The 13,125-nt window shown below is 46.1% G+C and overlaps 1 protein-coding gene across 1 annotated transcript in view; it reads left to right on the top strand.

The window, feature by feature from the left end:
* LOC119086452 (ALK tyrosine kinase receptor-like) overlaps positions 1–13,125 on the top strand; it is a 400,966-nt gene that overhangs the window by 19,826 nt on the left and 368,015 nt on the right. The window contains exon 3 of the mRNA XM_037198009.1: positions 10,319–10,483. Within this exon, the coding sequence (XP_037053904.1) occupies positions 10,319–10,483 (165 nt within the window). The remainder of the gene's footprint in view (positions 1–10,318; positions 10,484–13,125) is intronic.

Consider the following 13,125-nt stretch of genomic DNA (forward strand, 5'->3'; position numbering starts at 1 on the left):
TTCATAAATGTATGCCCAAAGCTTTGTGCTTAAAACTTGTGAATGTCTAGTTTTCCCTCTCATAGCCTGAAAGTATGCCTTATCTTTAATTATGATACCATGAAATGTAATATAGCTACAAAACTCACAAAATCATACTATCGGGCAATGTTAGTTCCAAGTCCAGCACAAATCTTTTTCTATCCTTTGTTCTCCGCACCTTCCTTTACTGTCTGTTGAAATCTTATCAATCTTCAAGATGCATTGTTTCTCGGCCTTTTGGCTAAGATCAAGTGCAATCTTCAAGATGCTATGCACATATTGCCTGGCTTCTTTGTGTGTCTCCTGGCTGCACTGAGTCTGCATACTTTAAGAGTTAGATATGGGCAAACCCATCTCATCAGCTGGGCTGCAAGTATATGACAGGTAGGGTACATGCTAGGGCAGCCTGGTATTCATCTGTTTCAATGCTGTCATCAACTGGGAACCCTCAGGCTTTCTTGTAACACTCAGCAGATTCTGCCTCTCCGGATACACAGTAGTAAGTGAGAGAAGTGTGTGACATCCTTTCAGGTCCTCCTTGTCCACCAGCTTCCTCCTGTTGCCATGGATGCCACATGGCTCAGAGCTTTTCTCCTGGGTTCTCCTCTCAGTCACAAGGATCCAGTTAGAGAGCTGTCGTATTGACTGGTGGCACAGGCTGCTAAGGTTTCCTCATGTCCTCTGAACTCCTGTTTATTCTGTCTGGGACCTCCCACTTTCCTGACATCCACACTCAGAGAGCAAGAGCATGCATAAATGTCACTGACCTGGAAGACCAATAGGAACTCAAGCCTCAGCCCCTCTTACTTTTCTAGACTGAAGTCCCTATCCCCTTGGCCACCTGATAGATGCCTCAGTTTTCCCTTTATAAAATGAGGCTGGACTTGTTAATTTCAGAATACCTGTAATTTTTAATTACTGACAGTATTTTTTCCCCTGAGATGAAGAGAAGAGTCTCATTTTTTTTTCTGTCTACAGATTGTGTAGATGGAAACATTGTGATGATGGCAGATGAGAGAAATGAGAATTAAGCTTTCTTTACTGTCTACCACGGCCCCTTGAGCTCATGCTCACACACCTCCCCCTCCGAGGCTGTGTTTATGTAATTGATTGATTAAAAGAGACTTGGCCCATCTTCTCTGCAGCTTGACTGTGAGCAAAACAGATGTCTTGAGTTGAGTGATTGGCTCCCAGATGCATCCCAGGACACAGGACTATGGGAAGGGAGTGAATGATTTCCAGTTCCCAGGCCCCTGTGACAAATGAATGGTTGGTGTGAGTGAGGGGCAGAGAGGGGCCAGGTTGGGTATTTAGTGTTATGAAGTGAGTGGCCAGATGTTGATGGCAGCTGGTAGATTAATACCAAAGGTGACTGGTGGGCCAAGTGTCCCTTTAGGAAATTACCCAGGAAGAGGAAGTAGCAATCCTTAATCATCTAAGCATGGCATGGAAGGAAGAACTCCCAGCTTCCTACTGCCCAGCTGGTGAGAGCCACGTTAGAGAACTTGGTTTGGCCACCTTCCCAAAGGGGGTGAGTAGTCTTAGCATGGTAGTTATAGAAGAAAATTGAAATTGCTTTATTTCGCCACTTCATTTCCTGATTAGGAGACGGGGCTCTATGCAGATTAAATGCCATGCATGAAGTTGCATGATCTCAGTTGAGGCCTTCTGGAGGAAGCCTTGAGTCATGAGTGCTCATTCATCCCCCTTGCCTTCACACCTCTGAGTGAGTCAAGGTTTGACACAGTCTTGCCCTCAGCACTATGAGTCCAGTGCTACTATTGACCACTTTATCCACCTAAAACTAGCCTGGCAGCAATCTCTTGGTTTGATTGAGTGACCCTGTCTCAATAAACAAGTGCAAGAGTGATGGAGGATGATTACCAGCACTAACCTTGGGCTTGCACATGCACGTGTACATGCGTGTGCACACTTGCCTAGGCGCCCACACATGTATCCACTGTACCCACAGCTGAAATGATGCCCATTATGACATAAAGTCAACCTGTGTGCGCCTCACCATACTAGATATCCAGTGTACGCTTATTGTATTTATGCTTCCTCATGAAAACCCCATGACATGCGGTCTCTGCTTTAACCCCCGTTTTGTAGACAGAAGAGTGAAGAGCAAAGATGGTAGATCATTTTCCCTGAGATACATGGCTGGCAGGTGGCAAAGCTAAGTTTTAAACATATCTTTTTAAAAAAAAGCCTGATGTCAGGCAGAATATATGCCTCTAAGGACACTTGTAGCATCTCCCCAGACACCTCAGTGCCTCTTACCCACAGGTTGATATAAAACAGAGTGTGGGGGGGTTCCCATTGTAGACAACATCTCCTTGAGTTTCACAAGTCAAATCAGCTCAGTTCATCCCCAAGGACGAAGCAATGTGTCTGCATAAAAGAAGCCTGCGTGGGATGTGGGCATCTACCCATGTAGCTAAGAAAGAATGTCCAGGGTGAGGAGCCAGCTTCGTGGTTGAGTGTTTGCCTCACAATCCTGAGGGCCTGAGTTAGAATCCCAGAACCCACATGAATGTCAGGTGGCTGTGACAACCTGCCTGGAATTTGAGTCCCAGAGGACAGAGAGCAAACTGCCTAGTTAGACTAGCCATATCTGTGAGCTCTGGGTTTAAGACACCCTGCCTCATTGAATAAGGTGTAAAATCAATTGAGAAAGATGTCCAGCATCAAATCTTGGGCCTTCGTATGCACACATATCCTTATAAATTCGTGCGCGCGCGCGCGCGCGCGCGCACACACACACACACACACACACACACACACACACACAAATGGAGAAGAAAGCCTATCTATCTTTGTTCATTATCTTATGTGAGTTCGTAGGAGATACAATATTTAAATCATTGTCATTCATGCTAACATGCTCCCCATCATATATATATAAGGAAACCAAGCCTCAAGTGGTTAAATGAATTGCCCCAAATCACAAGACTCATTTGGCACAGTTCTGGGAAACATTCCAGGAACTTGCTGGTGATCTCTCCTCTTCTCTCCCAGCCTTGTGTGTTCTCTCATCCCATTCTCGCTGTAGCTTCTGGCCTATGAACAGACCTTCTCACCAGCAGGGAGCTTCCAGCAACCATCAAAGAGCAGTTTATTGGCAGAAGAGCAGATTTAGTTTGAGAGAACCCTAAAAGCCTTCCTGGAGATGAGTGGAGCCATCCAATCATTGGGAGGTATTTGAAACCTAGCCATGTGTGGTTTTGCCAGCTCATTCCAGAAAAAAAAAATAAAACAACAACAAACACCAGTGGATTTTTGAGAATTTTCCTAATTGTATAAGTTATTGCTTTGTTTGTTTGTTACCCAAAGCTTTACGTAATTATAATGAAAATCGCAGGGTTTTAGTACCGTTTCTGCAACCCACCTACTGTGCATCCTTTGGCAAGCGCCACAATGCCTCTGGCTTCAGTTTCTGCATCTCAGATGGACTCCAAAGTCCCTCGTGATTCTTAGCGTCTACAATTGAGAGGTTCTGACACATCTCTTAAGGAAATGAGACATTGGCTGGTACCCCAGGATTGGCAGCTGCTAGGGGAGTTCCCTTGAGCTGGGATAGTCTGAAGGACTGGCAGTTTAGGGAATGCTGGTTTCTCCTGCTCTGCTTAATGAACTGTGGCTTCAAATCCAGATGCCTCTAAAGGCCAGTGGCTAGACCATGACCACACATCCCTGACACCTCCTGAGGTTTATTATGAAATACACAAAGCAGACTTCTCAGGCACACACCGGGATGTCTATGCCATGAAGTGCATGGGGCTGGCTAGAGGTGGCAATGAGTCCTGAGAAGTAAGAACTGGTCACCAGTGACCATGACACTCAGGTAGCTCAGGCTTGGTGCTCCCTATGGATACGGCGTTCAAAAGGCCCTCACGGAGCAGGGGAAATAAAGGCCCTTTGTATTGTGTGACCCTGACTAGTGACATTCACGACTCAGGGTGAGTCTTTCACTTACATGGATCTAAGGGTTTGTCCAATGAAGGAGAAGGTTTTGACCTCAAATGTCTTTTACTCCAAGTTCTAATAGCCTCTGGTGCTGTGGATATTGCTCTGTATAAATAAAATACTAATTGGCCAGTAGCCAGGCAGGAAGTATAGGCGGGACAAGCAGAGAAAAGAATTCTGGGAACAGGAAGGCTGAGGCAGGAGACGCTGCCAGCCACTGCCATGAGTACCAACATGTAAGATACTGGTAAGCCACGAGCCATGTGGCAAGGTATAGATTTATAAAAATGGGTTAATTTAAGATATAAGAACTAGATAGCAAGAAGCCTGCCACAGCCATACAGTTTATAAGTAATATAAGTCTCTGTGTGTTTACTTGGCTATGGGACTGGCAGGTAAGAGAGATTTGTCCTGACTATGTGAAACTTCAGCTACACTCTGGCTCTGGGATTGTTGCTTGAAGGTGATACTAGATGCAATATGGTGCAAAAGAATACTAAAAAGGGCCATCTTCCATCATAAAGAGTATTTCTCATGATTAAACTGAAATCTGTATTAGGATGGGTATATGAATCTGCAAATTATGAATCTGCCAAAGCCTATTGAAAATTTGTGCCAGAGACAAGACCCTAGATCAACTGCTGGCCTGAGTTCTGAAACACTCTTGACAGAGATGAAGAGTCAATGTCTCGGAGTCCACAAGCATGGCATCATCTCATCAGGTTAATTCTACATTTGCTTCTTAACTTGTTGGGGCAACTGTTCTTTAAAGGCCCTGCTATATCTGAGGTCACCTAGAACATGGTTGATTTTGAGGGAATGTCTTGAAAAACTAAAGGTAGTTACTGGTTCCTCGCCTTGAAATTGAGCCAAGGTGAAGTTATAAAGCCCGTGAGAAGTCTCAGCATTAACGGGTTGAAGGTTTAGACACAAAAGGCCATGGGGGGGGGGGGCTCAGGGTGATCTGGACACAAAGGAGGACTGATGGATTTTTTAAGCCCAACCAAGGGGAGATCCAGGGTCTGAAGATGCCAGGTCTTCCTGTTGCCATGCTGTGGTGGTGTAGAGGGCAGCAGAACTCCACCCCTTGAGTGTCCTTTCCTGGTGTGTGGCTCGGGTTAAGAAGCCCCACCTCTTAACTGCTTTAGACCTTAGGCATGATTGTTTTGTTGTTGCCGGTCTCACACTTTGCTAGAGACCAGATTTCCACCCATTTCCACCCGCAGATTCAGACTGTTCAAGCAGGTGGCCATTGCCAGCCCCTCCAGGCATCCATTCTACAGCATGGCTCTCGATCCGTTATGGTACAGTTTCCCGAATGACGCCATTTTACACTGAAGCAATGTTTTGGATTTACTCTTAGTATATTTGGGTTTTGAAATGTGGCCCCTGTCCTGGTAAGTTTCAGGGGATAGGTACAGCATGTGCACACCACACACACACACACACACACACACACACACACACACACACACACACACACACGGGGAGGGGAAGGGAGGAAGGAAGAGAGGCAAGAGGAACTCATTCCTGTCTTTACCTATTGTAAAACTTGCTTGAGGTTCCTTAATGAGTCTAAGAATCTAGAAGGGAAAAGGTTTCCTTTAAGTATCGCGCACCTGTAGCCTCCTTCCAGTGTTCGTGACTGATGTCTGTAGGTCCATCGGTTTGGTTGTGAGACCCAGGGGAACGGCAGCTGTGAGGCTGGAGAGTCAGTGAGCCCCAGCGATGAGTGTTTCGTGGGAAGGATGCTCTTTTTCTTCAATTTTTAAGTGCAGAAATTCAGGTTTAGAGAACAGTCCTCCCAGGGTCCTTCAGCTGTGGTGTGCAGGACCTAGAGCCGTCAAGACTGTGCCCTACCAAGGACTTATTTTACAGCATTGCATGTTCCTCCCAGCAGGCCGATCATTTCTAGAAGGTTCCACTATTTCTCTTCTATGAGGAAATGGATAAGAAAGACCAATATCGGGCATCAGTGATTGATGGCAGCCGCACACTCAGCAGTTTGGAATAGTATCTCCTTTTCTTTCTTTTATAGTTTTAATTGGCATATGATAATTGGTTTTTTTTTCCCCCTGTTCATTGTCATTTTTCAATGGTTAGCTTCTCATAGACCAAATGAGTCTGTGCAGCAAAGGCTGAGATCTCTGGATCCTTTGTGAGGGTCACAGTGGCTGTACAGGACCTGACATTGAGGACCAGTGGATCTGTCCCCTGAGGGCGGTGCGGAAATCTGAAGATGTGAATGGTGGGAAGAATTCAAATCAAAGAACAGCCATCTTCACAGGGTCCTTGGTGTATTATTTTCCTCTTTGCTGTGGCCAAACACTGGATGAGGGGTGATGGGATGAAGTCAGGGTTAGTCTTGACTCATGGTTTGCAGGGGGATACAATTCATCATGGCGGCAAACACATGGCAGCCACTGAAGCTTGAGGTGACTGTTGTAGATGTAATTCTGAGCAGTCTTATTAAATAAGAAACACAGAGCCAAATGCAGAGTTAAAAGCCCAAGAGGTCAGAGCAGCAGCCAAGAGCTAAGACCAAGACCGCCTTCTTACCCCTCGCTGTCGCTGTCATCCTTCCCCTCAGGGAGAGCTACTTCCTGTGTGTCTGTCTTTTTATTGACCTTCTGTTCTGCCTTCTCATTGGTTGTAAACCCAATCACACGACCTCCTCGTCACTGCCTGTCAATACAGACATCCAGGTCTCTATGGTTGATAATGAGATTAAAGGCGTGTGTCTCCAGGCTGGCTTTATCCTTGAACATACAGAGATCTGCCTGTCAGGTGATTAAGATTAAGAGCGTGTGCTACCACTGCCAGACTTCTGCTAAATAGCTTGCTCTCAGCTCTGACCCCTAGGCAACTTTATTTATTAACATACAAATAAAATCACATTTCAGCACAAATAAAATATTACCATAGACTGTCACATTGTGCTCTGTTCAGGAAGCAGAGAGAGATGAATGCTGCTGCTTTACCGACTTTCTCTTTTCTGTTCAGCCAAGGACCCCAGTGCATGGTGCTGCCTTCTCCCGGGTGTCTTCTCTTTCAATATTCCCTTCTGGGATCACCCTCATAGACACACCCAGAGATGTGCCTCATCAATGCCCCGAGTGTTGTTTATTCTGATAAGCCAACAATTGAAGTTAGCCACCACACTCAAACATGACTTAATTTGTTCTTTGGCCCTGGATTTTGATTCTGGAGCTATGGTGGAGTGAGCAGAAAACCCTGGATTTACAGTGTGCTCCAGCCTTGGGTCTCCTCCTGGCTCTCCCTGGAGGTGGGCAGGGCCTATCGTCTTGGTAAGAGTAACCTTTCTGAGCTCCGGTTTCCTCATCTACAGAGAAGAACACCCCCCAAACCGCCCAACTTCTCAGTGTTGCTCTGTAGATTAACTATGGTGATGGAAAAACGTACTTAAAATGGTCCCCAGCAGATAACCTCATGGCTGCACTGGATAAGATTTCCAATCTCTTCCCTTGGGTGTGGACCTGCCCCGGCCTTTGGAAGACCAAGCACTTTGATGACTCATTTGATCCTTCTGAATGGTTTCTGTGAAGGAGAGTATATAGCTCCTGCCTCATAGGCCCTGAGTCAGAAGAGGACAAAGGAAGTGCCCTATAACTAGAACCTTTGAAAAGACCCAAGGAAGAGGAGTCTTTCCTGGTGTCATAAGAGAAAATGATCCCAGATATTATTGCCTAAAGATATTAAAGGTGGTTTAGGTGGGAGGAAAAAAAAAAAAACAACCTGTCTCTCGATGTTTTATAAGAAATTAAATCAGAATGTAGAAAAATCCAATTCAGTTTCACTCAAAATGAGCAGCAATATTAACTCCATTCCTATTTAAAGCCAGGAAGTACAGCTGTGAGAGCTAAAGGAAGGCCTGCCTCCAAGCGAGAATTTCAAAACAAACTCATTTGATGATGGGCCATTTGCATAGACTGCTTTACCAGGCAGCATTTGACCCAAACACAGTGGCTTATCACACTCCCCAGAGGCCAGACATCCCAGAATTGATGGTGCGCCGTGCGAGGCCTCTTTGCCTAGTATGTACACAGGCACGTTTCCCAGGCAGTGTCTGATTTGGCCCAGCACACCTCCGTCTCAAACAGAACTGGGACATCTTGGAGAAGAGATGTGATAGATGACAGCCGTGCAAGTTGAAGCTTTGGGGACCGCACCAGTAATTGTCACTGTGGGGTGGGTGGCTGCTCTCTCATTTTTAAATCATCTTTTCACCTTTACTAATGTGAATGGCAGTTTGGGGCCCTCTCTACCGAAGCCATGTGTAATGGCCAGGCCATTCGTTTTGAGGGCCATTTTAGTATTGCAAGGTACTGTACCAATTTCCTCCTGGTATTCTGATACCAAAGCAAGGTGTCTGGCAAGCCAGAGCTGAAGATGAGGGGACTGAGGATGAGACTCAGTTGCTTAGTGCTTGCCTGGAATGCACACAGTCCTGGCTTGGCTCACCAGCACTGCATAAATGAGGATTGTTTATCTCAGGAAGTGGAGACGGAGGATCAGGGATTCCTCATCATCCTCAGTTACATAGACCAGTTAGAAGTCAAATGGGATATCTGAGACTCTGGAGAGAGAGAGAGAGAGAGAGAGAGAGAGAGAGAGAGAGAGAGAGAGAGAGAGAGAGAGAAAGAGAGATTAATAAAACTAGCAATTCCTACACACACACACACACACACACACACACACACACACACACACACACACAGAGTAGCAGCAGCGTTGCATTCCTCAGAGGCAGGCAGACCACCTTCAGTGCTGATCAGATACCAAGGCATCAAGTGACATGTCAACACAAACAAGGCACTGTCTCCCCATTATAAATTGTCTGCGCCATGAAAGGGTGAGTGGCATTAACCTAAGGACCAGAGGATACAGCTCCTGGAGAGCCACTGGGAAACATAGAACAAATCTCTATTGCCCAGCAGCAGTATGACACTTAATAGAAGCGTAATTGAGAGTATTTCCCCCTCTAGCTTAGGTAGTTTGGCTGTGTCAGTGGGAATCACTTCAGTCCCACTCCCAGGAAGGGCCAGCTGCCCGCGGATATGATTACAGGATCCTCCGTTGACTGGCTGCTGGTGCCAGCGTCAACCCTGCTTCTCTGCTCCAGTCTGAAATCCCCACTACCAGGCTTTTCTTGGAATATGGAAACAGTGGCCCCAGCAACAGCTGTTTAAAAGCCCGGGTGTTAATTGGGAGTTAGCACCCATTAGCAGGACCACAGATTGATTCATCAAATTGGCAGTAACCCCTCCAAGAGCAAGGACTTTGGAATCTTACAGAAGTTAAATTGAGAAAGAACTTTGGCAAACATCTGGCCATGCTCTTCTGTTTGAAGAACACGAGGCCCAGAGAGGATAGATGACTTATAGAAGGTCACCAGCAAATCAGTAACAAAGGTGGAGTGGCAGTTTCACTGGCTAGTCATTTCTAGAATCATCTACTCTGTAACCTGTTGTTTTGCTGATAAAGAAAGTGTGCACATGAGAAGACATCTCTGTGAATCCATCAGCCTGCTCTGAGAGCCTGTCCCATGGAAAGCGCTCCAACCATGTTAGATGCTAGACAGTGAATAAGGAGAGGAAAGAGATGCCGAGAGGCCCGTGTGCCCCGAATGGGAGGCAGGTATACAGTGCCTAATGGAATGATGTCTTCTCCCGCACACAAGCCGATGTGAAACACACTTGTCCCAGGGCAAGGCTTCTTCCCACTGCCTTTCCCTATGTCTGTGTACACAGTGGCTGTCTCTTGTGCTCCTTTAGGAGAGAGTAAGCCAGGACCCACTTAGAGTGTTGCCCCTGTAAGTGGCTACAGAGGGAGAGAGGCAAAGCAGGGCTGGGAATCACATGGGTTTGCTTTGACCTGGGACTCCTCAGTCAGGCAGGGCAGGGCCTGCCTAGGTCTTCTCCTGCACACACTTCTTAAGGCTTATAGCATCACTTCCAGTGAACAGGGAGGAAGTGATGGAAAGCCAGAGAGCTGGTAAATACCAGAAGCAGACTCAAATTCAGACCTAACTTGCTCAGATGAGCTGTGCTCACCCAGAGTGAAGACTTCTAGCCATAGCAAGCACAGCCTCTCACTGTCCTATGAATCTGGGGGAGGACATCTTTTCTTTCCTTTCGACAACCTGGAGCATTGGTCACTGAAGGAATTGCACCTTACCTCTCCCGGACAGGCAGAGGCTGTGGATGAGGTGAAGAAGCGGAAGGGGGAGGGGGGCACGCTAGCCTCCTGGAGGGCAGGGCCCATGTTTGGGAACCAGCTCATTCTCTGACCTTCCTTGTCGTTACAGGTCTGGAATGCAGCTTTGACTTCCCCTGTGAGCTGGAATATTCTCCTCCCCTCCACAACCATGGGAACCAGAGTTGGTCCTGGCGTCGTGTGCCCTCTGAGGAGGCCTCGCAGATGGACTTGTTGGATGGGCCAGAGGCAGACCGCTCGAAGGAGACACCCAGAGGTAAGGGGAGAGTGTCTGGCGTGGGGGGGGGGTCAGGACAAGGCTCACCTGCCTATTTCCTTTGAAATGAAGGGGCTTTCCCAACCCTGCTCTGCCTTTGGCTCCTTGGAAATAGACTTTGAGTATCTGTGCTTCTCCATGGCTCCTTGACCTGTGTATAAGGGAACACGTGAGTCTAATTGTAAGATGAATCCAGCCTTTTACTCTTACCAAGTCATAGAGTAGAATTCCAGAACTCTTCAACATAGATTTCCCAGGGTAAGACGCTGAAGAACATGTTGATCTGTTTGTCCACCTGGAATGGGGCTGCTAACGAAAACACGAGCTACTCAGTTGATTTGAATTTCTAAAGAAGAACAAGTACTTTTTTAGTATGTCTGAGGTGATGCTCTCGGAACATACTCAGACCAAAACCTATTCCAACCGTATGGAAAACGTGAAGTGTGTTCTGCATTTTTATTTGCTGAATCTGCCAATCTCAATGGGGAAGGTGCCGTACAACTGGGTTAAATGTGTGTTTCGGAGCCATTCATGAATATTCAGGCTATATGCTTGTTCTGCATGGTGCTCTCAGCAGTCCCGAGCTGTTCATGAGTATCGCCTGCCCAATTTTCAGGACCTGAAGAGTAGACACCTGAATCGTGGTACTGATTACATAGTTGGAGAGTTTTTACAGGGTGATGTGAAAATATTAAGCCCCACTCCAGCCTTCTGGTCTCTCTATCCAAGCTAGGAATAGAAGTGAAAACTGAGATGGGAATGGATTTACTGGACATAACTAGGACTTGCCATCCTTCACTGTCCTGCTGGATTCAAAGTTAGTGAGGGGAAAGCCAAGACTCTGCGAAGGGAAGGGAAGTATCTACACTTTCATGTGTAGGTCTACATGTCTACCATGATGAATGCCAAGCAATGGCTCTCTCCACCATGACATGTTTCTGTGTCTGTAGCAAAAGCTCTGACCAGAGCTTGTATTGCACCCAAGTTCTTGAGCATGGTTATCATGGGCTCGTACATCTGCAGAGTCTATCGGGGACAGGGCTCATTTGAAAGAGGAGGTGATATCACAGTAATTAGTGCTCTTGGATTTGTTCTCTACACCATCCTCAAACGCTGTCACCACTACAGACCTACTAGGCACAATCCCTTTCTATACGTTCTTCTGAGCTTTCTTTGACCCTCTGGAGATAGCTTGAGATTGATTTGTCCCTCTCCTGGATATCCGTGTCTGGTCTGTGTGAGAACAGGCATAGGTAAATCACTCTTAACTGGGCAATGCATGGGGGTTTATAAAGATATTATAGAAAATACTTCTTGAAGATGCCAAGTCAAGCGAGCTGAGCCAAGGCCTAGCACTCTGAATATTTTACATTATGAATCTGGCACGTACAAAAAACATAGCTACAGCATGGATATACAAATTACAGATGATAATCTAAGCAACACTCAAGTTCTCCCCACCAGCCGAAGAGTCTCAATGTTGTCTGCCCTCGCTGAGTCCACAGACAGCTGCCTACCCTTGGACATAACTGTTCTTCTATATATGTTAATCATTCACTTCTCTGTCTTTATGGCCTTACTACCTAAGTGTGTGGCCCACACACAAGGGATTTATTTCATCTGCCACCTTTTAATCTAAAGGGAGTCATTCTATCCTTTTGTAACTTGTTCTGATACAGGTAGCTTTGGTCTATTGTTTTAGTGCTCTCTTGGATTCATTGAATGAAGGGAACAGTTCCTTTTCTCTTTGCTGTCATTGACTGTTTGGGTTATCTCCAGTGCAAAAAATTGGTTTTTGCAATTACCAATAATACTACTGTAAGCATTTTTTGCAGCTCTCTTGGAACACTTGTCTTTTGTCCTCACTAATTATTAGTATTGTCAGAATTAGTCATTCTTGTCCACCTAGCAGATGAGATCGTATTTCACTACAGTTTAAATTTCTATAGGATTCTTTTAAATTTGTGTGTGTGTATGTGAACCTGTGTGTGAGAGGGCAGAGGATGACATCAAGTGTCTTTCTTCATTTGTTTCCCACCTTAGTTTTTTTTTTTCAATGTTTATTTGTGGCGTGTGTGTGTGTGTGTGTGTGTGTGTGTGTGTGTGTACATGTGTGTACATGTGTGTACATGTGTGTTAGTGTCCACAAAAGCCAGAGAGGGTGTCAGATCCCCTGGAGCTGGAGTTACAGGTGGTTGTGAGTTGCTTGATGTGGGTCTTGGGAACTGAACTCTGGTATCGGAAAGACTGAGTGGCAAGTCCTCTTGCCCACTGAGCAGTCATCTCTCCAGCCTTTCCACAGAGAGATAATAATCTCTCATTATCCTGAAGTCAGCAAGCCCCAGGGACCTTCCTGGCTCTGCTTCACCAGTGCTAGGATTAGGGGTGTGTTACTGCACCCGGCTTTTATGTGGGTTCTGGCGATCTCATGATTGTGAGGTTCTCATGATTGTGCACCAACCACTTTACCAACCGAGCTGCCCCTGCCCCTCGGTCGAATTCCTCAAATATTTTGAGTACATTTCTTGGATGAATCATAACTTCGCTTGTGTGCTGTTGACATAGGCTACCTTTTCAGGTTTACTCCAGTGATTCATAGCCACTTCTCTGCTTATCTCTGGATTCTAATATCCAACTTGGCT

This window comes from Peromyscus leucopus, chromosome 22, assembly GCF_004664715.2.
Source record: "Peromyscus leucopus breed LL Stock chromosome 22, UCI_PerLeu_2.1, whole genome shotgun sequence".
NCBI lineage: Eukaryota > Metazoa > Chordata > Mammalia > Rodentia > Cricetidae > Peromyscus > Peromyscus leucopus.